Source organism: Oculina patagonica, chromosome 11, assembly GCF_052425735.1.
Source record: "Oculina patagonica isolate OP01 chromosome 11, crgOcupat, whole genome shotgun sequence".
NCBI lineage: Eukaryota > Metazoa > Cnidaria > Anthozoa > Scleractinia > Oculinidae > Oculina > Oculina patagonica.
In genome coordinates, this window is record NC_135768.1 from 10,179,595 (window position 1) to 10,204,770 (window position 25,176).

The window sequence follows — 25,176 nt, forward strand, 5'->3', positions numbered from 1 at the left end:
ATATCCCAAAAGATCACAAGGACAAGTATTTGATTCACAAACTTGAATGGCTTTTTTATGACATGTATATTAGGCTTTTCAACGCAAGGAAAGACGTTTCACGAAGATCCTAAGTTTGGTGATAAATTATTAAACTTGTCTTTTTAGCCAGAAAATTATTTTCAGACCCTGGGACCCCGCGTTTTCTACAGACCCCGGGACCCCGTGTTTTCCACACCCCGTGTTTTCCACACCCCGCGTTTTCCACACCCCGCGTTTTCCACACCCCGCGTTTTCCACACCCCGTGTTTTCCACACCCCGTGTTTTCCACACCCCGGGACCCCGGGACCCCGGCCCCGTGTTTTCCACTAATCGCGTCAGGCCTACTCTGGGACCCAAAATCGCCCAAAGTCGCCCCAAATCGCCTAAAATCGCTCTAAGTCGCTTTAATTAGTATAGATATTTTCAGCATGATGATTCCCATGTACATGTATACCACAACTGTACTTAGGGGTCGGTCACAATTGCCTAAAGTCGTTCAAAATCGCCCAAAGTCGCCTAAAGTCGCCCAAAATCGCCTTAAATCGCCCCAAATTGCCCGTAATTTTGGACACAATAAGCTAAAATTGCCTTAAGTCGCCTTAAGTCGCCCAAAGTTACGGCGACTTTGGGTCCCAGAATAGCAAAATATAGGCATAGACGTCAGTACGGTAGTTGTTTCTCTCATGTAAACAGTTGCTTTTCCCACTCGCTTACATCTCCCAAGAGCAAGCCCTGTAAGGCGAGTTTCCTTTCTTTCAACCTGACATTAAAACGCAAAGTATTCAGCTAACGTTAAAAATCAACTTCTTTGGTCTAATACAAAAGCTCACGAACTATAAAGGAACCTTTCATTGGCCCGATTTTTACTAGAGACGGATGATCCGTCTAGACGAACTTGCATTTTAATTAGGCGAGCATTTTTTAGTTCGTCTGATAATTCGTCTGTGTATAAATACGCGCAAACAGACGGATCTTCCGTCCAGACGAACTATCTGCGTAATTCGTTTGCCAAGACGAACTTGCCAGATAGTTCGTCTGGACGGATGATTCGTCTGTTTGCCCGTATTTATACACAGACGAATTATCAGACAAACTAAAAAATGCTCGCCTAATTAAAATGCAAGTTCGTCTAGACGGATCATCTGTCTCTAGTATAAATCGGGCCATTATTTCCACCACGCGTCTTTGTGAAGTGGGATAACAGTACTTAAGTAAACTGATTGTATTCAGCTAATAAGCTGCTGTTGGCTTTTTAAAAGTGTTTTTTAAATACTAAAAAAGGTTCAACATAGAAATGACAGAAATCACTGAAATACGGCAAATCCTCCGTAACACATCAATAAGTTGTCCATCCTACCAAAATGATAAATTGAATATTTACTCATGTATTTACCTAATTTTCTAAAAGACTCAGATTTCCGTGGTATTATCACTACTAGGTAATTTCACTACTTTTAAAACAAATCCATTCATATGGATTCTGATATCAGTTGTTTATGCTGTGCAAGAGAGTTTGCACCATTTCTAATGTCTTGGCAAAAATAGACAAGAAAGATTCACATCCTTCGTCCTCGTCAGTGGCAGATAGTACAATGACTTTTCCTTCTCCATTGTTGTTGATGCTATTTGCCTTTTCAACCAACATCTTAGCTGTTATTTTGTGCTTGTTGGAGCAAAAAAAAGTTGAATGCTTCAAGCCAAAATCTAAAGCCATGTAACGAACCAGAAACATGTGTGTGGTTTCACCAGCAAGTCGCGGGTTTACATCGACCAGGTAATTTCCGTGATCTGTGATCAGGACCTCAAAATTGACCAAACCAAAGTAGCCTCGCTCTTGAAGATAGTTTTTAATTGGTACAGTAAACTGCTCATACAGAAGGGATTCATACTCTCCATGCTTGTCCCAGTCCACGTCTACGGCGCTAACGCGATACAAATTAAACCTATTAATCCCAGTACCTATCCAGAAGATCTCCCCCGAGTTGTGCAGATAAAAATGACAGCTTGGCACTTCTTTGACTCCAGGAATAAATTCTTGTATCACAATCCCTTCCTTCCAGCCGCGCACGTCTCTGATTTGTCGCAAAGTGGCAAACAACTCGCCCTCATTCTTAGCAAGACTGTTTCCATGTCCACCAAAGCTCATGTCGACTTTAACCATGCAGGGATAAGAAATGGGTGTTTTGGCATTTTCTTCCATGTGTCTTGGCGTTGGCGCTTTAATGTCAAGTATGGAACTCTTGAGTTGTACTTCAAACAAAACATCGGGATCTACGCTGTGCTTGTGCTTCGGGATGCCTTGGAATGCCGCCTGTGTCACAAAAGGAATATCATCCTGCAGTCCTTCGTCCAGTGGCTTGATAACTATGGGAGGAAAAGCGGGAAGCCATTGGTTCCAGTGCTGTTGCAAGTACGATTCTGGTTTGTACTCCATGATAATGGGAATTTCATTCCCGACTGCAGGCAAATGTTTAAATGCCGACAGAGTTTGACTAACCCTCGGTGAACACGGTGGATAATCGAATAGTCGGTATTTTTCATCGTTCAAGAATGTCCATCCTTTGCCATACGAGGTCGGATACTGTGGAAAAAAATAGGCCTCTTTCACGTCCTTTTCTATGAGACTTCCAATGGTGACAGCGTTCTTGGAAGACATCAGTTCAAGTGGCGCGGGTTGTGGCTTTTACGGCGGTGGAAAAAAATTAAAAAAAAAAACACGACACAACAGTTTGTTGGTGTGATGCTCAAGATATTCGGTTATTGTTCATCATTACTTTCAGTCGGCTTTGTCCAGATATTCTGTGAGACCAAAAAAAGGATATTTCCTTGTTGCACCTAACGGTTTGTTTGTCGCACAAATTTTCATTAAATTTGAAAATTCCAAAACAATTGAAAAATCTGAAGTGCCTAGTCACCCTTTACTGCTATGTGACCTGAAAATAAAGCAAGAACAAAAATTTGATACGCCTTCCATGTTCCCGCCGCAACAGTATGTATCAGTCATTTAAACGCCAGAAAGAACACTATTTCGTATTCGTGAATTCTACAAGTACAGTAATACAAATGTGTATACGAGTGCGCGCCATTCTCGTCCCCAGATGCCGCAATCCTTCTGGTCAGCACCCGGGATCCCGGGTGCTGACCAGAAGGATCGCGGCCTCTGGGGACGAGAATGGAGTGCGCGCGAGCTCGGAATGTTTGACAATTAATTATACTTTAAAATGTTTGAATAATTAAAAATTGTTGAATTGAGAGTACCTTACTAAGAATTCTACTGATTATTCGCCTTCAGTTTCTATGCGGTGATAGTTCGAGCTCAAAAATTAAGTGTTAAATAGCAAAGGTGATTGCAGAACTATCCTAAACTCGCTGTTTTTCACAATTTCTACAACGCTGGATTAAAAAGATTAGGAATTAGGAATATGACTTGCTTACACGTATAGAATGTAAATTTAAATCACTTGACCGTGTCTTCTCCATCCGTTTTCAAGGAGAGCAGTTTCACAACATAATCGGCACTGAATCTAAACAACATCATGATAGTTCTGGATCCAAATAATTCAAACGGCTGTGCTAATCATCTAACGATGGGGGTCCAATGTGATGCGCAAGCAACTTTAAGAAAGTCAGCCTACCGTACTCTATGACTTGTTAAACCTCGCGGCGCCTTCCGTGGAGTTGAGGTTGTGTAAACGAATATTTACTAGAGGCAAACTCGGTGACGTTAGTTTTCTGTTTTGATGACGTTTTAGCCAAATTTTGCAGAGAATAAGGTTGTCAAAAATCAATGATAAAACATCACCCTTGTTTGATTTAATCTCCAATCAGCCGATATCACGAGCATATCGCCTGCCGATACATATTGCAAATCTGCTGCCACTTGAACACTAATAAACATCTTTGATATGTATATTTTTCGTCTTGAATAGACCCAATGTTTCGAGTATTTGCATTTAAACCCTGCCTTCGTAACATGCGAACCTAGTTTTAAGTCACTTACGTATACAGCATTTTCTATCAATCCGCAGAAATTGTCAAAACAATATCAATCATTGTGAAGTCCATTGTGAATATTTACGTTTTGAGAACATTTACGTTTTTGTTTAAGATCCTTATACTTTTAATAGATAGACATAATGTATCTATGCTTTTTTATGAAGCGGAAATGTTCCGTTACCTTAATTTTCCCAGATGACGTCCAAATGGAGATAGAGATCTTCGTTTGTCGCCTGATGCTAACCGATGAGTGTTGCCTTAACGGATATTTGAAAGCTTGAAAATTTTGTTTAAGTGTGCTGCCAACATGTATATTAATGACATCGTTCCGTCTCATTGAAATCGAAGTCAAGGGTAATTCGTCCAAAAATTGGACTTGGTCGATGTTTCACCGTTCCTGATTTTAGTAACGGACGCTATATGTAGATGTTTTGAAACAACCCCGCGACATTCTTCTAACCGAGAGGGCCAAGTTTTGGCACGGCCAGCAGGGAAAACCTTCTCATATAAATGCTCGGCAAAAGATGGCTCGGGGGAGAGGGTAACCATCCTACCAGAGAAACCTTATTATAGGAAATAAACGTTACATGCTATTTCAAAAATTCGCGTTAATTTTATGTATGTTAACGTTTTTACTATAAATAAGCATTAGACATTGCTCTTGTTTCATCGAAAACAGAGTTCAACAAAGTGACTACTTTCTGAACAAATTCGGGGTTACTACTGAGAACGTAACCCGTTGCGTGCTGAAAACAGCAGAGGGGCTATGGAAGCAAAGATGAGTTGCAGAGAGTAACGTTTTGCTTTTTCAAGGATTTGGAGTGCTCTTCTTAGTACAGCAACGACTACTTTGCTGGGGGTTAAAGAAACTTAGATAATATTTACAGTGCGTACATGTATTGTTTCGAGTTCATCAAAAAGCATTTCCCCACAGTACCCACAGACCGTACTTTACTGATGGTAAAATTCTTGCGTTACATTATGATGATTTGAGAACACAAAACGGTATAATGTGAAGGGGAGTTTACACGAGCAATTTTTTTTGTGGCTATTTTTATGTGACAACTTTTATTTGCTCGTGTAGATGAGAAAAATTGGTCAATTTTTATGTGACAAATATATTTGATGACAAGCTGGCGTGTTAGGTTTGAAGTAACAAATAAAAGTTGTTACATAGCAAGACTGCTCGCGTAGACGACTAGTCACATAAAATGTGGCAACATGAAATATTGCGTCAGCATCTGCGGTCCCCAGTCCTCCCCCACCCAACTTGGCACAGTGCACGCGTATCTCTGCTGTTTAAGGTCATTTTAAAATGGCGCACTAAACTTTGGACTGCCGACAAATGATTGCCGTGTCATCTAAACGATCATGTATATTTGTCACATAAAAACTGAAACATAAACATTTCCCGTGTAAAACCGGCTTTAAACTCGCAACTGCTCCAGTTGTTTAGCTTCTCCACGGACACCAGTAGCCTTTCTCTTTCGCGACTTCCATTGCCTTCGGATCTGAGGGTTTGTTCAAAGGAGGCACCATCCCCTTCATGTAAAACTGCACTCTATCTTGCAATTTCTTCACCACATCCGGGAGCTTCGTACTGAGGTCTATGTGCTCAGTTGGGTCAGCGGTTAGGTTGTAAAGTGTAACTTTTATTCTGGTGTCATCGCTCAAATTCTGTGAATAGAATTTTACGACAAAAAGCGGTTAACCTGACGTACTGCTAGCGTTATTATGAAGGTTCTTGAACCATAAACAAGCTAAAAATGTTATGCTGGGAATGCATTATAGAGCAATAATAGTCCAAATTGGCCAAAACAGTACACAGATGCATAGCTTTATTCTAATTTTACATCCAGCTCTTCCATTTTTAAGGGTCCTGAAATTTTGCCCCGGGAAATCCCATTTCCCAACCTACTGTTGGCCGAATTTTGCCCAAATCCCAGTTCCATTCCCTTTTATTTTGTTTGTGATTCCCAGCCCCAGTGACTCAAATCCGATTTTCCCAGTGGAAAATTTAATCAAATCCCAGTTCCCATTTAACCCCATCAGGCTCTCCATTTCTGATTGGAGGCTGGGGTTAAGTGGGAGTAAGTAATAAGTGAATATATAAGAAAGTTTATAGAATAGTACTGATTAGAGTTCAAGTATAAAAAATATTATTTCTGACGTTTGAGGGAAATGAATTAGTCAGAAATTATTAAATATTCTGACTGCACGATTGAGAGGTTCGCGGGTTGATATGGGATATTCATGGAATTTATAAAGTTTTGGCGGGAGATTTCGGTCATTCTAGGTCGGTCAGTCCTCGTCTTCTTTGCCTTGCTTTTTTCTTTTAGGTATTTTTTGGACAGCTCAAATAGTTGTAAAATGGTTTAGGATATTTAGCTATGCCTTTTCCTCAGGACCTCGTTGCTGCTGCTGCTGCATTAGACGAGGAATACGTTTCCACATATTTTTGGCCACTTATAAAGGGTGGTTTTTAGTGATTTTTCGTATCTGGCGTAGTAAACCTTTTGAAAGTCGAAGAACTAATACATGTTCTATGCATAGCTAAACATTGGAATCAGAGTATGTCTTGCAATCAGATGACTGACTGACGCAACCTCAATAACATTTCACATTGAATGTCTCGTGTTAGTGTAGTCAGAATAGAACGGGAACATAGTGTGTACCTGATCGCTTTGTTTTGCGCAGCCACCTATTTCCTCAACCACGTTCTCAGGCTGGTACTCAGGAGATAATTCCGGTGGCTTATACCACGTTAGATTTGGTACATTCATGAGCAGCTTCATGTCATCAACACGAATTGCAATTCCTGTTAGACTGTCAATGTTGTGCAGAATCTCTGTTCTGGGTGATGGGGCGCCTTCAGATATGGTGTGCCAGATGTTGAAACCATCCAATGGGGGAACAGAAGAATCTTGCTCTGTAATCCCTTTAAATTGAGAAAAAGTTCTTATGTTAAACATTTCACTCCCAAGGAAGACAATACCAATATCACAATTCACATCACGGGTACATGAGCTGACTCAAAACAACACAAATTTAAATACACAACGTTAACGCCGATCACTTTCCACTAAATCGTGTCTGGCGAATTGCTAAAATCAAAACTACAATAAATAAGTATACGACATGAGAAACGAAATGAAGAAGAAATATAAAAATGGGAATAAAAGACAGAAAAACAACGAAACTGAGGAGAGGAAACGTATCACTGTGGTCAGGAAGGCCGAAAAACTGACCACGATAACAGCTATCATCGTAAAAAAACGACACTAGCCTAAAGGTGAGCAAGGACATTCATTTTATAAAGACTAGTTTCCACTGGGCATAAGCTGACAATCGTTATCATGAGCACATTAGAGGGACAAACAGACTTCTTATGCTGTTCTGGAGGGGACATTGGAGGGTAAGCTACGCACTGGCACTGCATCAAATACAAAGAAAAAGTCAAGCTTGACTTGTTTATAAACTTGCTTTGTTTTGTGGGGCTGTCAAATTCTTTTGCCATCGAACATGGCGGATTTTGTACTACATGACCATTTGTTGCAAAAGGCCCATTTACCTGCTAAGTGTAGGAGAGTTGGGTACCAGTCTGTTACATGAAGTAGTTCTGTGCACTTGACTCCAGTCTTCTGCAGCATTTTGCCGTGAACAAAGCCAACCCCTCTGACCCCTCCCTCCCAGAGGCTGTTTTTGTGACCACGGAGGGGCCAGTTATATCCACCCATTTCAGGTTTACCACCGTTATCAGTACTAACAATCATCAAGGTGTCTTCCCATAAACTGAAAGAAAAGTTCAAGTACAACAAATACGTTCAGCGAAACAGCTACAGCTACAATGGTAGTAAATCAGTGGTTTATATTGCTAGATATGCCAACCTGAAGAAAACTCTCAGCAGAATCACCAACCCCAGAAAAAAACTTCCCCAGATCCCCCTCCCAAAAAAGGCTAAAAACATCCAAGGTCTGCCAATTCAACCATCAACTTGAGAACAATCAAAAATACTTCTCCAAAAAAAAAAAAACATAAGCGACCAAAAGACAGTGTTTCCTTCATGTCTAGGAGATCCATGAGGCAGGGAGATTTAGTCTGAATCTGGGAGGAAGGGCTACTGTCCAATTCATATAGCAATACACGTGTTTGGAGAATAGCTGTCTCGCGAGAACCAAGTCGATAGTATTTCAGTGCTAAAGAAGGATAATTTCTCTTTCCAACGTGACGAAATGGGTTACAAAGGGTTAACTGCTACTACCAAAACTCTTATTTCGGCACATACCGATTATCTGTAGGAGAACCTTTTCTTGAAACAGCTAGGTCTCACAGTAAACACTAGTCCAAATCAACCACATAGATACCTGTAGTAAACTCTGAGCCACGCTGGTGCCGGAGTTGAGTATTACAGAATTTTACCAAACTGCAACCGCCAACAAAACCCCGGCCAGCTCAGTGATTCACCAGCTGTGCGAGTCTTAACTGTTTTGTACCAAAAAATATCCATATCTCCGCCACGGAAGGTTTTTTAGTTTAAGCTTCCCCCCTCTCCCCCACCACCCAAAATTTTTTAGCTATTCCTCTCGCGTGTCATGCGTCACGCTGTCCGTGCGTTGCTTTATCAACAGTTATACATTGTAGTTTACCGGCTTTCTCAGTTGATACAACAGTTTTGGTATTAAACAGATGCCCAATCACTGGTGAACAAGCTATGATTATTTTCTTGACATTACAAGTTACCATAGCAACAGTATAATCTGTTACAATCATCGTTAATTTTTCGCTGTAAGTGCTTAAAACTCAATCAAAGTCTCTTCGAGATACCGACTTTTTTGCATGAAGTATGAGTCCAAGGTTTATCCTGTGCATTGTTCTTCAAACTTATCATTACAGTTGCTTTGCAGTTTAGTTGAACAATTTCCTATCTTCGCAGAGGAAATGCAGCCATATAATTTTGTCAAAAATGGCTCGTCCGCGCCGCGTATTTATACACATATTCCTCAACATTACACAAATAAACAGTGCAAATTTCACAGAGATCTGACAATTCTATACTTTAAAATTGTAGGGACCTTTCGAGGCAGTCGATTACGGCAGCAAAATTAGCAAATGAAACAGCAAAATATGCGTTCGACGCTTTGTTTTTGCGACGCCATATTTGAAGTGCTATAGGTAGACCGCTGTTCAATGTGTTCAAGGCCGTATCGTTACGATTGCTCCACGAAAAAGCACGAAAAAAATACGGATATTTCCGACATCTGTCGGAGAAAACATTGCGAAACAAATCGATACACTCAAGCTGTGTTTTGTCTGGGCTCTGCAAGGGTCGGATATCAAGACAGCTTCTTCGTGGAATTAAACAAAAGGATTAAACAAAAGGATGCTTTCGAATTATATTTGAAGATGAAATACGAAAGAATTTTGCTGTCTTTGACTGAAATTCCACTCGAACTGCGTAGATACGATCGCATGTTGTAAAGCCGATTCATGTAACATTGCTGTCAACGCGAGGTCACGTCCCTAACGACCTGGGCTGATGACGAAATAGAATGGCGCTTATAGCGACCAAATTTGGCCTAATTTTTAACCGCTCCTAAGCTAAAAGAAGCCCCCAACTCTTGCATTTGTTTTAACTTCAATAACATCTTTGAAAAGAGCGAGAAATCCCTTGAGAAATTAAAACAGTCCCTTGAGAAATTAAAAAAGTCCCTTGAGAGTAGACAAGAATGTGGTTCCAAATTTTGCCCCACATAACTGCTATTCTCCTACTTTTGCTTGTAAACAAGCAAAAAAAGTCGAAAAAACAAGCTCTTTGACCCCCATTTTTATGATGGAATAATGATCACAATGTTAAGATATAACTTTGGCAAAGTTTAAAACAATTCTGTATTGTGGGTTCAGAGCCACCTTAAATTTTCGAAAATTTAAGGTGGCTCTGAACCCACAACACAGCCTTTTTTAAACTTTGCCAAAAGTTATATCTCAACATGTCCTTCTGTGGGGTGAATGTTGATATATTTTCTGAAATCGCATTTAATGTCTCTCCAGTTACTCACCCAGCTTGCTGCATAGCTTGGGTTACATTCCCTATTGCTTCATCTACTATGTCGACCATTGCTGCATACTGTCGTCTCCTCACATCTTTAATGAAATGGTATTTGTTCACATATTCCTCAGGGGCTTGAGTTGGTGAATGTACATTTTGAAATGGTAGATAGAGAAACAAGGGCGAGGAGGTATTGTGGGATAAGATGACATTCTGTGCTTGCTGATAAAGAGAGAAAACAAAGTGTCATATGTAATTTAAGTACCGTAAAATTCTGGTTATAAGCCCTGGGCTTGTACAAATTCGTTAGGGGTTTTGGGTGGGTTTATAAATGGAGGGTCTTATATCGGCGGTGCTTAAAAGCAGAAAAAAAACGTTTCAAAACGAGCCACGGCAGTGTTGATCGAAATATGTGTTTAAGTTAATAAAAAGTCATAATAAAGCAACATTATTTAGCCCTGTTCAGTACTGTTATCCAGCAGAAGGGGGCTTATAACCGAATGTATTATTTTTTGTTTCCATGTAAATGGGCCTATAACAAGGGTAGTGGGGGGGGGGGGGGGGGGGGGGGGGGGGTTAAAACCGAAATTTATGGTACCTACCATCCACGAAATTACACTCTCGGCTCGGCAACAAGGCCTCAACCGTATCATAAAACAAATAAAATGTAATCACAGAAAATTTCAAGCCATCCAAAACTTTGCAACCACATAAGATTTTTCGACCACAATTAACAGAAATTACTGGCACAGCTAGGACACCGAAACAAAAGAACCAAAATTACTGTCAGAGCAATGCCATAGAACCGGAACCCCAATTCAGTTCAAATTACAACTACAGGGTGCTCAAACATAATGTGCTGTTCCAGGAAATGTCCATGCCAAACCCACAGAAGGTCACTAGAAATTCCAAGAGGCTGGGGGTGTCAAAAGCCAGAATTGTTAAAGGGAGGTATGAAGCTATAAAGCTGGAATTTATGGAAGAAGGGGTTGGGGGGGGTGGGGGGTGGTCAACCAAACAACATGCAGTGGGGGAGGTATGGATATTTTCTGGAACAACACAATCACACAACTACAGTCACTGGTCCTCTATAATGATTCACAGACCTCAAACCAAGTGAGTTCTCATTTTGTCTGCTTGAAGGTAATGGCGTGATACTGGGTACTTCATATTTGAACAGGAAACAGGACAAAGCAGACCAACCACTGAAGGTCAGCATTTAGTATTCCTTTCTCTGTCTCGGCTGCACCTAAATATTGTACAAGTGGGTCCTAAAGGGTGGGGTCCGGGTATAAAATCCTGTTTCCCAGCTTTTCCGAAATCCCATTTCCCAGCCTACTGTTTTCCTGATTTTCTAAATCGCAGTCTCAGTTCTATTGTTTATTTGTTTGAGATTCGCATTTCCAGTGACCCAAATCCCATTTCCCAGAGAAAAGTTTCCCAAATCGCAGTTCCTATTTTGCCCCTTCAGAGCCCTTGTACAATTCTACTGAAAAGAAGGACTGTATTGGAAGAAACCAGCTTCTATATTATTTCTTTTACACAAGTTTCGTTCTCTATCCCCTGCTTACCTAAAACCCTAAGAATTAAAGGGAGGAGGGGGGGGGGGTATTAAATCCCATTTCCCAACCTAAATTTTGTCCAAATCCCATTTCCCAGCCTATCATTTATTTGTTTGTGATTTCCAGTCCCAGTCCCAGTGAACCAAATTCCAATTTTTCCACTAAAAGTTTACCCAAATCCCAGTTTCTATTTTACCCTTTCAGGCCCCTCTTAAAAAAGAGTTTAATAGTAACCTTAGCGTAGAGCCTGGCTGAATAAACCCCTTCCTTATCTCTGACTGGTTCTTTGTTATCATGTAGATCAAGTATGCCCAATCTCTCATGTGTAAAGTGGTCACCACACCCAGCATAAAAGCCATAAAATGAATCAAAGCCACGGTATGTTGGGGTGTAAGCCCATTCATAAAAACCAAGATGCCACTTTCCAACCATATGTGTTGCATACCCTGCCAAGAAATCATAAAAAAACTGATTGGTATATTATGATCAGATGACCAAAATAAAAATCTCTTTCGGTTAGCACATCAGATGGATACATCACTCAGACTTTAGGTGCAGAGCTGTCATGGAAAATTCATAGATATGATTTATCAAAATGTTTAATTGGTCCCAAATTTACAACTAATAAATTTATTGATGGTATCATGAAGGTAATCTTTAATTTATGGAATCTGGAAAGCTGCATATTTTTGTCTAATGACACACTTGAAGGTGTACAGAGACGGGGACTCATTACCTAGATGAATCTACATATAATAAAATGGGGGAAAACAGGGGGTCAGTCTGTGCTTCCCACTTCTCATACCTTTTATTCCAGGTTCCCACCCTTTCCTTACTGTTAGTGGTTGAGCCTTACAAATGTGCAAGGCAGCTAGGCGTGCGATGCAAGGCAGTAAGGCATGCGAGGCATAAATCCCTACTTTAAATAAAAAGGCTAGCCGCAAGCTACCTAAGCTAATCGGAGTGCTATTTAGACTAACTGGAACTCGCGTGCCATTTACGGGGTAGGCTATTTAAGTGTTAGTTTGGCTAACTGAAATGGATTGCAACCCTTAGTGCTTCCTGCCTCTTTGTGATATTTCTTTGTGGTATTTCTTCCCCAACTCTCAGAACTAATCTACCAAAGTTGCAATAAAGCATTGAGGTATTACCAGCCTTCTTGAGTGCCTGTGCTAAGGTTGTGAAGTTAAGTGGCAGTCCATAAGGTGCATCAGGGTGTATCACTCCACGCTGTAAGCCTAATAGTCAACAATAAACCATTAATTTATTACAGAAAAGACCAATATATACCTGTAGTCATGCTGCATTCATCCCCGAAAAGATTACTGAATAAACAAATAATTTTGTTAATAGGCTCCCCTCCTCCCCGGGGGGGGGGGGGCACTCCCATACATGAGCTATATAGGTATGTGCCGCTGTGAAGGGTATGGTTTTCAAGCAGTTTAGTCTGGGATAGGGTATAGAAATCAGAGAGTTTTGGTCTAGAAAAGGGAAGCATTTGCCGGGAAACCGATGGACGGTATGACGAATATAGTCCAGAAATTTGGAAGAGAAAGAGGCTTTCCTAAACGTAAATAAAATCATCGCGGCATCGTTGTTCACAGGTGGTTTTCCATTAAAACACTGATAATGATACAGTTCTAACAAAATGCAAGTCTGGGATAGGGTAGGGATTTTCAGTGTCTAGTCTAGTATAGGGTTGCAAAAATCAGCTGAACATGGTCTGGTATAGGGCAAGGGCTTCAAATTCCCAGCAGCACACCCCCACCCAACAAGGTACCTGGTGCCCCCCCCCCCCCCGGGCCCTCCTCATTCTGAAAAATCGATCCTCCCGAAAAACCCCTGGATTTTGTTAATAAGCTCCTCTCCTCATTCTGAAAAATACATCCTCCCAAAAATCCCTGGAGCTCAAATCTTTTTTGACTGATAATACCCTATATTTTTTTCCTTGTTCAAATGTGATCAAGATAAAATGTGAGATTACAGTCAACTCTCGCCTTGCGGACACCCCGCTATTGCGGACATTCGCTATTACGGACAAAATCCTGATCCCCGGGGAATAAGGTTTGACTGGAAATGACTCCCGCTATTACGGACTCTCACTATAACGGACACTAAACGACGCCCCGAGCGTGTCCGCTATAACGAGAGTTGACTGTATATGGACAGGCAGGTTACCCCATCTAGGGGGGGGGGTTACCTCACCTACCTGGGGTCCCCACCTCCATTTTTTGTCTTAACATCAGCTATTGTTCTTGTTCCAAGGCTCATTGCAATGTTCTGGTGCTGAGCTAAGACAAAACATCATGTCATCTTTACAGAGTGAGGAGGCTCCCTGTCCCAGACCCCCAAACCTATCTATACCCCTCCCCCCTGACCAAGACTGACTGCTTAAAAGTCTACCAATTCACTAGTCCGTTTCGCAGCCATTGTTTGGCTCATCACACACAAAACATTATGTCATTTAAGTTTTTACAGGGTGGGGAGGCTCTCTGTCCCCGAACCCCAATCCCATCTATACCCAACCCCCCCCCCCGCCCTCCACCCCCCGCCCCTGTCCAAGACTGACTTAAAAGTCTACCAATTCATTAGTCTTAAAAACGGCTGCAAAGCTACCAAATCACACCTTTATCAAAAAGCTAGTGTAAAATAACCTGGAATCATACCTGTGTGTATTGGATATCTGCCGGACAGAAGAGCACTTCTGGTCGGTGTACAAATCGGTTGTACATAATAATTATCTAGAATGACTCCTTCTGCCGCTAGCTTGTCCATGTTTGGTGTGTTAATTTTTGAGCCATGAAATCCCACATCGCTCCAGCCAAAATCATCCACAACTACTAACAGAATATGCAAAGGGCGACCACAAACTTGGAATACAAATGTACACACAAACAGTGTCAAGAAAATGGACGAACGTTGGAATCGCATCTTTCACACTTCTCAAGATTCGTTTTGTACAAACACGGTATAGTATTAAAAGACAGCAGGCAAAATAAAGGTCACAATCTTTTCATGTGACTCTCGGTAATAAGCTTATCCAATCAGAAATGTCACAATAAATATGCCGAATAACAATAACAAAACACATGGTTAGGTCACGGGACAAGGAGTATTCAAATTATTTTCAAAACAAAATCACATGACATAAGCTTCATTTCATATTCACCGCTGAAGAATCAAAGCGGGCAGTCATGCGTTTCTTCGCTTTTGCTTTCTGTTTTCTCCCGGTCGCTTTGCAGCTGGTAAGTTGCTCCAAATCCCCACATATAGTGCTGGTTGTAATCGATGATTTAGGTTGGAGTGATGTGGGATTCCAAGGCTCTGTTATTCACACTCCGAACATCAACAGCCTCGCGGCCGAAGGAGTGATTCTGGAGAATTACTATGTGCAACCGTTGTGTACGCCAACACGAAGTACCCTCATGACGGGAAGGTATCCCATACATACAGGTATAGATAAATTGGTAAATGTTCCTTTCCTACGAGTTTAAGCTTTAAATTTTAAACATAAGCACGAACAACGCTCACGAAGATTCACCGAAGAGAGAAGAGAACAGTTCTGTCTGACACCGGTTCTTCCTGGGTCACGCAATTGGCCGTTTCGAGATTGCCCATTAACGCAACTTTGGAGGGTGGAGAACGTTTTCATGCATTTTATAATGTTTACAGAACTAGCGAATACTTCATAACGGTTTGTACGATTAACAATCGGCTAGGCACTCCGATATAGCAAGCATTGGAGAGGCTTTTCACGAAAACTTGGGGTCGTAGCTTGTTTCGTCGACGAGCGTCAAGTATGGAAACTTTCAATAGACCCGGGGTATCCAATCGAACGTTCGGTAATCGAACTCAATCGAACCTCAATCGTTCGATTGGGATCAGTAATCGAACATAATCGAACTCACAATAAAATTTGGTCAATCGAACTCAATCGAACGTTCGATTACCGAACAGTGAACAATCGAACTCAATCGAACGTTCGCTTACCGAACTCCTGTTTGTTTAGTACAAAATAAATTGTTTGCAAAAACGATATGTATAACAAAAAATAGTAAGAATTTCGAAAAAAATGTTTGCAGAGATGCATAAACCAAAAAAAAAAGCTTGCAGAGGAAAATTTTTCATCCCCCCCCCCCCCTCCAAGAAAATAATGGTCCGTCCCCTTAAACTGCGTGCATATTGTACGGTGCACCGTTCCCCTAATCCTTTTTTGGCGATTCACCATGTCCCGGGATAGGACGATTGTCTGCACAATAGCCACGGTCACACCAGTCGGCCACGTGGTTGGGAGAAATTTTGCCAAATGTGTGTTCTTCACATATTGAACCCAACTGCCTGTGTTGCAGTGAATGAAATGGTGCAACTTCTGTTTGAGTGTACATCTCTAGAAATCGCGGACCTCCGAGTCCGCGAATAGTATGTCCTGCGGTACATTGACCGTAGAAGCGAACGCAAGAATTACAAAGAAAATGTATGGAGAATGAAATGTTTTATTAAATATTTCTTGACAAATTAACAAATGTAAAAATGTGAAAGCGGAACACAATAGATTGATGTATTAAGAACCACATTGTACAAGAATTGAAGTGCAGACTTCGAATTTCATTTGTATTCATGAACGTTTTCTGCGAACAGTTTTTGAGACCAAAATTATAAGGCGTAGAGGAGAAATGTATGGCGAAAACCGAAAACTTAAAGTTTATAAACGGGGATTATCGGCAAACTGAATGTGATCGAAAAAATGTGAAAGCAGATTTGATAAAACTATACATGAATCTAACTCACCAAATGATTTACATCTCCTTCCGATTAGATTTCATTTGTATCTTTGCCGTTAGAAAACCACAAAAACTCGCATACTGTAAACACACGGCGGCAGTTCACATTGAAATCCCAAAATCCGCTGTCTTTGAGCTACGATATTTCAGCCGTCTTTGCTCCAATTTTGCCGCAAAAGCCATCGTTTGAAAGATCTTTTGCTCCATTTTTATTATCAGGCAATATTTATGACCAGTGGTTTTCCTACTTCACAAAATATTACTCTGTGTTGGTTGCATTTTTGTGTACCATCGTAGATGTATATGAGCCCAAAGTCAGGCTTTCGAATCAGCGGCTATTACCAAGTTTCGCGAGCGGTTAATGTAAGATGCATCAAAATTCGCCGACTTCAATGTCCGCGATTTCTAGCGATGAACGGTGAAAAGCGGGGCAGAAACCATAACCTTCCTTCTAATATAGAAGTGTAAACAATAGCGCATTTCAGTTATTTTACCGTCGTTTTGTTCTCTTCTACCAAATATATTTTACTAAACATTGACATTCAGTTCGATATTTGGACGTTTTTATTCCATTCAATAAAAGTTGATTTTGATTAGTCCTGCGTGATTTACTTATCAAGAGAAAGATTCCGAACAAAATCGAACCCGATTGAGCTCGATTGTGTTCGATTATGTTCGATTAAGTTCGATTGGTTCGATTGGTTCAAGAATCGAACTCACAGCAAAATAGATGTTCGATTTTGTTCGATTACCGAACCCAATCGAACGACTGGTGTTCGATTGGGTTCGATTGATTTTTAGAATGACCTTAGTATTCTCGGACTTCTGCTCCAACGATTTTCCTGAAACTGAAACTTATAAGTGAATATAAGATGGTTCTAGAAATTTAGCAAAAATATATCAGCAAAATTTTTTACTGGACGCGATATTGCCCAAACAGTGGGGTCCAGTTTAACGGCAGTAACATGGACAATATTTTTCACCAGTGAAATCAAATTAAATCATGTCATTATTGAATGATAGGCGAAATTTTTTCCAAAGTTTAATAGCCATCACGTCAAAGCCGAAAAAGTTATGACTCAAAGTTTGACATCGATCGACGAGTGCGCCTGGAATAACTACGGAGCCACCTTAAGGCTGGTTCTCATATGATCGCCCCGATCGTCTCTGTCGCTTCTGTCGTTTGCAAATTCTGAGGCGATCGTAGGCGATCGAAGCTATTGGAAGCGATCAGGGGGTTCTCATATGATCGCCCCGATCGTCTGGTATATGCAAAATGGGATTAATCAACCAAGATAATAATTCATGATCTTTTCATTGTTCTCGCATATGAATATTCGATTTTATTCCAATCGACGCAAGTGCGTTTTTTCAAAACTCCGATATCGCTTATGGCAGCCTTCGATGCAAAGGCAAAATTTGTGGCTTCCTATCTGCTCATTATTGCGTTTTACGGCGAAGAAGCAAAAGGGAGGCCAAACGGAAACGTAGTTCTGGGTAATACTGATGCACCATGGGACAGTTTGGATCGCTTCGATCGTCTCCCTCTGTGGCAGTAGTTCTCATATAATCGTTCGCGATCGCCGCGGTCTGCGACCGATCGCCCGGATAGAACACGGGCGATCGAAGCGATTGCGATCGTCGCAGACATCTCTGTAATGTTCTCATATGATCGCCCCGATCGCAAGCAAACTTTTTGAAGCGACAGAGACGATCGAGGCGATCATATGAGAACCAGCCTTTAGAGTGACGTCTGGTACGAACATTTCTTAAACAAGAGATCCGGTGTCCTAGCCAATTTTGTCCCCCCTGGATTTTGTCCCCCCGGTAAAAATCCGCTAGCGGATAATGACCCCCCGGTCAAAATCCGCTAGCAGATATGGACCCCCCGGCAGTCAATATTTGCTAGCGGATTTTGTCCCCCCTTCGCGAATTTTGACCCCCCGTCAAAAGTGATCATACTTCGCTACTTTATTTACTATAATAAATATGGCAGAATTATAACAAGTTTTGTGTTGTCATTCGAGGGAACGTTGAAAAAAAGTTTGCAAATGGAAAGTTTACTGAGTAAGAGGGAAACAAAGCTTAAATAACAATTGTTGAGGGGGGGGACAAATTCGGCGAAGGGGGGGGGGGTCAATATCGGCTAGCGGATATTGTCCGGTCTGTGACACCGGCAGCAGACAAGACAGGCAATTTTATTCTTCGTTGCGTGGTCCCCTGTATCCAAACTGTTTTTGTACATGGTTCAATGTCCATACAAACGTCTCCTATTTTGATACTGCGTCCCCCAAAACTATACAAACTTTTCAATTTTTTTAATGATTTCTATGATACACTTAAAAAAGAGCAGTCATGGTGATTTTTATTTCGGCTTCTTCTATACAGTACGTCCATAGGAGGATTTAAAACGGTGGGGGGGGGGGGGGGGGTGAGGCGCTGTCTCAAAATTAGAGACGTTTGTATGGATTTTGAACCTTGTTTCAAGGTCCAGGTGTCAGTTTATCGGTTGGTTAAAAGTTGAAACTCGCCCCAGTTCCCTGCGCAACCTCGGAACGGCCAATGACAGTAGAGTGATTTGTTATTTGTGCGCAGGTCTACAGCACTTTGTGATTGAGCCCCCACAGCCATATGGAATGCCGCTGAACTTCACAACCTTGCCACAGAAGTTAAAAGAGGCGGGTAAGATTGCGTAGCTGTATCCGTACCCGCGTGAAGTCTGCGTAAAGCCTTGGTGTACGGGTTTGGAGTGATAATGTGGTTGATATACATTCTGTTGGGGTAGAAGGGAGAAAGGAAAAAAAGATTGGAGTGAGCCAAAGTGTCCGATCTTGCGACTGATTTTTACTTCACCCGCCCCCTGGATGGGATGCCAGTCTATGGCAGCCCCCTCCCCTCCCCGCCGCATTAACCCCCGATACCCATTTATACAAATACCTTGCCAAAGAACGGTTCTTTACGATCTGGAAACTAGTGCGGTAATCACTAGGCTACTGCGCGTTCAGTTCATTATTTTCTGTTGTTGTTGGAGCGGGGGGGGGGGGGCGTGGGGGGGGGGTCGACGGCGGGAGGTGGGTGGGGTTGGAAACTAAAAAGCCCTTTGCAAGTGGTGAAAGTAGTTATTTTATTGATTTATCTCCACACTCTCCGTTTCCTCAGGTTACGCAACTCATATGGTTGGCAAATGGCATCTTGGTTTCTTTGAGTGGAAATACACACCTACTTACAGAGGGTTTGACTCGCATTACGGGTTCTACACGGGATGTGGGGATCATTTTAAACACGAACGCCTCGGAATTCTGGATCTTCGGGATAATACCTCCCCTGTGCGGGATATGAACGGGACGTACTCGGCGAACCTTTTCACCAAGGTAAGAAGAAAGGTTATTCTAGACTTCTGAAGATAAAAAGGTTGATATTTTTGTATGATTGGTGCATAAATCAAGGATTACTTTGGGTGAGTCACGTAGATTTTTAAAATTCTTTTACACAGCAAGCACAGAAGGTTATCGAGCAGCACAACTCCTCCACACCTCTGTTTCTTTACCTGCCATTTCAAAATGTTCATTTCCCAGTCCAAGCGCCTCAAAGATATATTGACAAGTACAGCTTCATAAACAACAAAGTAAGGAGGGTATATGCCGCCATGTTGGACATTGTAGACGAGGCTATTGGGAACGTGACAAAGAGTTTAGAAAAAGCAGGGTAAGTTATTTGGATTTTATTGAAATTCCTATCATCGCACTGACTTCATGACATTTAATAATATGTGCAATGGAATCTCGATTTTTTGAGCCAACCTTTTTCCCAGGGCCTCTCTCTCTCTCTTTTCCGCTCCCTCGCCCCGAAGAGGGCTTTTGCACGATGTCGGATGAGCCTTTTTTGAGCGCACTTCCATACGCAGGATATCTGTCGTACACGAATTACATAAAACAAGGACTTCCTGACCATATATGGGTATCGTGTTGGATAATAATATGTACTATCTGTTATTTTTGCAGTCTTTGGGAAGACACGTTACTGATCTTCACGACCGATAATGGAGGACTTCCGGGGTCTGGTGGGTACAATTGGCCACTGCGCGGTCAGAAGAAAACTCTCTGGGAGGGAGGGGTAAGAGGGGTGGCCTTTGTCCATGGAAAGATGTTACAACAGAAAGGTGTTAAAAGCAAAGAACTGCTTCATTCCACAGACTGGTATCCTACACTGGTCAAACTCACAGGTAAGAAACTTTGCCCCGTCCACATTCGTTGATGCGTTTTTGCGTCTCGTCGACACGGATACAATCGAAAAAGATCGTCGTTTTTCATCGTACACGCATACATTTGGAAACGCTGTTGGGAGTGGAGACACTTGAAAACCGAGCCCTATCATATCAGTGTAAACGGCAAAAACGGAGGCTTCCAGGGAAACGCTGAGTTTTCGGCTCAGTTGCTACTAGTGTGGACGATAAGCGAACGCGCATCAACAAGAACGTATCAACGACAACAGATTAGGTCGTGACATCTCTTGGGGACAACCGACAGAAATTTCTGACAAGTAACCTTCTATCATACACTTTTGTTTTACACATTTTGCGGAATATGTTTCTTTATCTAGCTTATCTCTATTGGGTTTTGGACGAATTGTAACGCAGTGAACTTAGAGCGGGTTTCACTTGAGTGTCGAAAGTAAATTGCGTTTGCTTTGGTTTTGAATATTTTTACTACGCTTAGTGATTGGCTTAAAAATCTTGCACCACTTTCTTAGCCAATCAGAAGTAAAACCAAAACCAATCGTGACTAGCTCGCGCACGTTTTCCCGCGCTTCGTGCCAGCTACATGTATTTGCTTCGAGTTTTGATTGGTTCACTGGATTGTCTGTGTCCTTTGTGATTGGCCAGAGTTATTACTTTGGTTTTGGTTTTACGACACTCAATTGAAAACTGCTCTAAGACAGCATATGGTTGTAAGTTCTGTTCTTATTCGTAACTAAAGCCGGGTTTACACGGGCAATTTTTATGTGAGAAATTTTATGTGTCAAATGTATTTGATCAGGCAGATGACACAATTTTTTTTGTCAGCAGTCAAAGTTTAGTGCGCCAGTGATGACCTTGAACAGCACAGATAGGCACAGAGATACGCGTGCACATTGCCCAGTGAGAGTTGGGGGAGATTGCGGACCACATATGCTGACGCAATATTTGCCACATTTTATGTGACGAGTCGTCTACACGAGTAATTTTTGTATGTGTCGACTTCTATTTGTCAAATAAAAGCTAACACGCCAGCTTGTCAACAAACATATTTGTCACAAGAAAGTAAAATTGGCCAATTTTTCTTATGTACACGAGCAAATAATAAATATTGCCACATAAAAATTGCTTGTGTTAACCAGGATTAAGAAGAGTTTTTGAACCAAACCATTAGCCTGTTCCTTTTTTTATCCAAACACAAAAATTACAGATTTTGCAGATTTTGCTTTTTTATACGAGACAAAATGCGGGATATTAACACGTGCTTTCAGCATACACGGAAGCTAAACCTTGCTATGACATGGCGTTCTCAAACTGTTTTATAATAATTCGGCATCAAGTTAAAACGAAAGAAATCATAACCTCGACGCTGTTTGGCTTGGTCAGCAAAAATTCTAACAACTTTATTTTTCGATTTTGACCTAATTTCTTTTAGTTTCGACTGAGAAGATATCTTAAATACCCGAGAACAGTGTTTCGTCACATTTTTAAACACCTTGAAGTTCATAAAAAATACTCCGCTGCGTGCGTGTCGTATTTTCAAACGCCTCGAAATTTGTCTTTGTAAATGTGATGAAACACTTTCTCGTGTTTGATAGATTACAATTCCTATTTTTATTCACGACTAACAAACAGCTGAGATGGGTGTGCAGCTCGAACTATGAGCCCGAGTATTTACTGCCGTCCTCGTCATCGACTCAAGTACAATGTTCAAACATATAACATTAAACTGAAACATTTCTCGAAGTGGACTTCAAGCCTACGCGCCGTCTAGTACTAAACCCAGAACCCAGTGGGAAAAATGGGAACGTACTCCCCAACCAAATGCAGGCGCACGAACCTTTAGGGGTTATAGTAAAAAACAAAGTGTATGAAATAAAAATTTTAAAAGTTCGAGAACTAAAATGAATACATTAAGAACATAACTGAATCCTTATATACGTTACAAGAATAGAGTCAATTCACGGCATAACGGCTCACGTGCGTTCATACCAACAAGAAACTATTTACATTCTCTGTCACTGCCACTTACAGTTTATTTCCCCGAATGTATAAAATATATTACTTCTACTGTTTGGCCTGAAATTACTGACTGATCTTTTCTATTTCAGGAGGTAAACTTGATAATTCTCCGGTACCCGTGGATGGTTTTGATGTGTGGGATACAATTTCGAATGGTAAACCATCTCCAAGAACTGAAATTCTTCTGAACATTGACTTGGCGCCGGAGGAGAGACTTTACACTGAAATGGAATCAGACCTTACGTCATATCAGGGTGCGGCAATTCGTGTGGGTGACATGAAGTTACTGATGTCCTGTCCAAATTCGACATGGTTCAAACCGCCTGAACTGGGAAAAATAAGTACTACCGATACGGTCAGTAAAATAGTTCCAGTGTCAACCCAGATATTGTAGCCACCCTTTAGTGAACAGTATGATTCTTTTCGTCAAATTCTCCTGACCCGGCATTAAATAGTTAATATATAAAGACCAGTGAGGGGACTCCATGTGTGAGAATCGTGAAGATATCGATGACGCCATGTTTGCTGACGAGTTTGTAATGTTTATTGAAATTAGCTGAAAGTTGAGACATCTTTGGATCTTTCTCGGAAATCTTCGGCAAACGTCGTTAATCTTCGGAAAGGTGTGAAAATTTTTCGGAAACATTTGTATGGTCTTCCAACAACACTCGAAAACCTTCGGTCTAGAGATCAGTTGTTCAAAATGCAAAAAGTTGCTCGAAGCAAATGATGACGATGATGATGATGATGATAATGAAATGATGATGATGATTGTCTAGCTAGTACTAGTACAGCATGCCTCAACATTTTCATTGTAATTGTGTGGTATGTCTCTTTCTTCTTTCTAGAACTTCCACGAAGAAGGAATGATCAAACTTGCTCTTTATAACATTACCGCTGACCCTACAGAACGCACAGACCTCAGCCAGCAGTACCCAGATGTGGTCAGCAAATTGCAAGACAGACTGGAGTTTTACAAGAAGACCGCTGTACCACCTTTAAACAAGCCGGTAGATCCGCAAGCTTGGCTTGTTGCAAAGAAAAACGGTTGTTGGACGCCTTGGAGAAGCTAGAGAGAGGAAATAGCTGACTTAATTACCTTCCGTTTGCTGAATAAATGGTCCAGTATCGAAGGAACCTCAAGGAGACTGGGGCACGTTTAGCGCACAAAGTTTAATATGTCCTTTTGTGTATAACTCCCTCAAATGACGAAGGGTTGAACATCGCTTTCAATGTTTTATATTGTTGATATTTAGGGAACAAGTTACGAGGGATGTTGATATGAGAACTAGGTTATTTTCGTTACAATATTGGCGTAACATTAGAAAAATAAATGGCAGGCAATGCATGCAGAAGCTATGACGTTTTACAAGGGGTCTTAAATAATTTTCAGGAAATTTGTCAAAAAACTAACGCAAATTAAAGTAGCTGACAACTTGTGCGTGAAATGACTGTTATCCAACTGCAGTTTACAGGCCTGATTGCATAAATTAGCATTGTGAGGATCTGTTGGAATTAATGTCACACGGTAGTTAAGGAGTCACAAAGACGCAAATAAAACATTTTCTTTGTAAATTTGCTCAATTGAACAACAGTTAAGTAATATTATATTTTATTTATTTTATTTAATATATGCGTTATATTGTAGTGTGACATCCGATTAACGACATACGATACACGCGAGCAAGCTTAAGGTCAAACGGTGTCTTGCTCAGAGCGGCCCTGCATGTGTATTAAAAGAATTGAGAAATTTCTGTCTGCTAAATCTAATATAACTCATTGAATATTATTAGCTCTTTTGTTTAAATTTTGTATTGTTCGTTAAACTGCACGGGAGTATTTTGCTTTTGTGTTCTACGCGGCGATTTCTTGTTGAGTGATTTCTGTCCACTTACCTTGCCGTCGACCGAGTGCAACAGACAACAGATCCTGTCCACTGCCTTATGACATAAAGCGTTGACGTCATCGCTTAATTACAAGCAATTGTAGTTAGCTTTGTCGCTAGCATTGTCAACCAGGGGCGTAGCCAGCCTTTTGAAGGGAAATCACTTCGAAGCATTGCTTCAGACCATGTGGAGACAGCTGATGACATATTACACCACGTTAGATTGCTTGCGGTTAGCTCTTATAATGGGGTTGGGATTTCTATCCAAAAAAATCACGGTCCTGGCAGCTGGTCGTCGGTGGCATAGTGGGGATGAATCCCGCTTGGTAAACCGACGACCCGGGTTCGATTCTTGGTGTCAACTTTTTTTTAACTTAAAAAAAAAGGTTATGTGTGATGTTTACTTCATGTATGAAAAAACAAGAGATCTCACATGGTCAGAAGCAATGCTTGGTAATGCTTTCCCTTTTGAAGAGTTTGAAGGCCTGGCGGACGCCGGTTCTTGGGAAGTCCGAATATATGCATATGCTACCCCTAAGAAGGTTTTCAGATAAAGACCCTCGAAAATGCTTTCTACTGCACGTTCTCGATAGCATCTAAATTCTTATATTTCGTAACAAAGAACTG

At 41.2% G+C, this 25,176-nt stretch overlaps 3 protein-coding genes across 5 annotated transcripts in view; 1 reads left to right on the plus strand and 2 right to left on the minus strand.

The window, feature by feature from the left end:
• Positions 1–1,354: 1,354 nt before the first annotated feature.
• LOC144630230 (uncharacterized) overlaps positions 1,355–25,176 on the minus strand; it is a 69,602-nt gene continuing 45,780 nt past the window's right edge. Inside the window, exons 1-2 of one of the 2 annotated variants that reach the window (XM_078488559.1) lie at positions 3,458–4,471; positions 1,355–2,955 (exon numbers count right to left, since the gene is read on the minus strand). In XM_078488559.1, coding sequence (XP_078344685.1) covers positions 1,509–2,678 — 1,170 coding nt within the window. In that variant the 5' untranslated portion in view covers positions 2,679–2,955; positions 3,458–4,471 and the 3' untranslated portion in view covers positions 1,355–1,508. Of the gene's footprint in view, positions 2,956–3,457; positions 4,472–25,176 lie in introns of those variants that run through there. The other variant, XM_078488560.1, reaches the window with a different exon arrangement.
• Positions 4,668–14,602, minus strand: LOC144630217 (arylsulfatase B-like). The gene is made up of 7 exons (XM_078488548.1): positions 14,294–14,602; positions 12,779–12,865; positions 11,862–12,073; positions 10,076–10,287; positions 7,590–7,810; positions 6,694–6,956; positions 4,668–5,695 (listed from the first exon to the last, which is right to left on the minus strand). The coding sequence occupies exons 1-7, from the start codon at positions 14,556–14,558 to the stop codon at positions 5,471–5,473; spliced, it is 1,485 nt and encodes a 494-aa protein (XP_078344674.1). The 5' UTR covers positions 14,559–14,602; the 3' UTR covers positions 4,668–5,470.
• Positions 14,784–24,418, plus strand: LOC144630220 (arylsulfatase B-like). Of its 2 annotated transcripts, XM_078488551.1 has the most exons (8): positions 14,816–14,872; positions 14,980–15,080; positions 19,004–19,090; positions 19,568–19,779; positions 19,902–20,113; positions 20,410–20,630; positions 22,754–23,019; positions 23,513–24,418. In XM_078488551.1, the coding sequence occupies exons 2-8, from the start codon at positions 15,053–15,055 to the stop codon at positions 23,735–23,737; spliced, it is 1,251 nt and encodes a 416-aa protein (XP_078344677.1). In that variant the 5' UTR covers positions 14,816–14,872; positions 14,980–15,052; the 3' UTR covers positions 23,738–24,418. The 2 variants fall into 2 exon arrangements, with proteins under 2 accessions (XP_078344676.1, XP_078344677.1); XM_078488550.1 differs by having other exon boundaries at positions 14,784–15,080.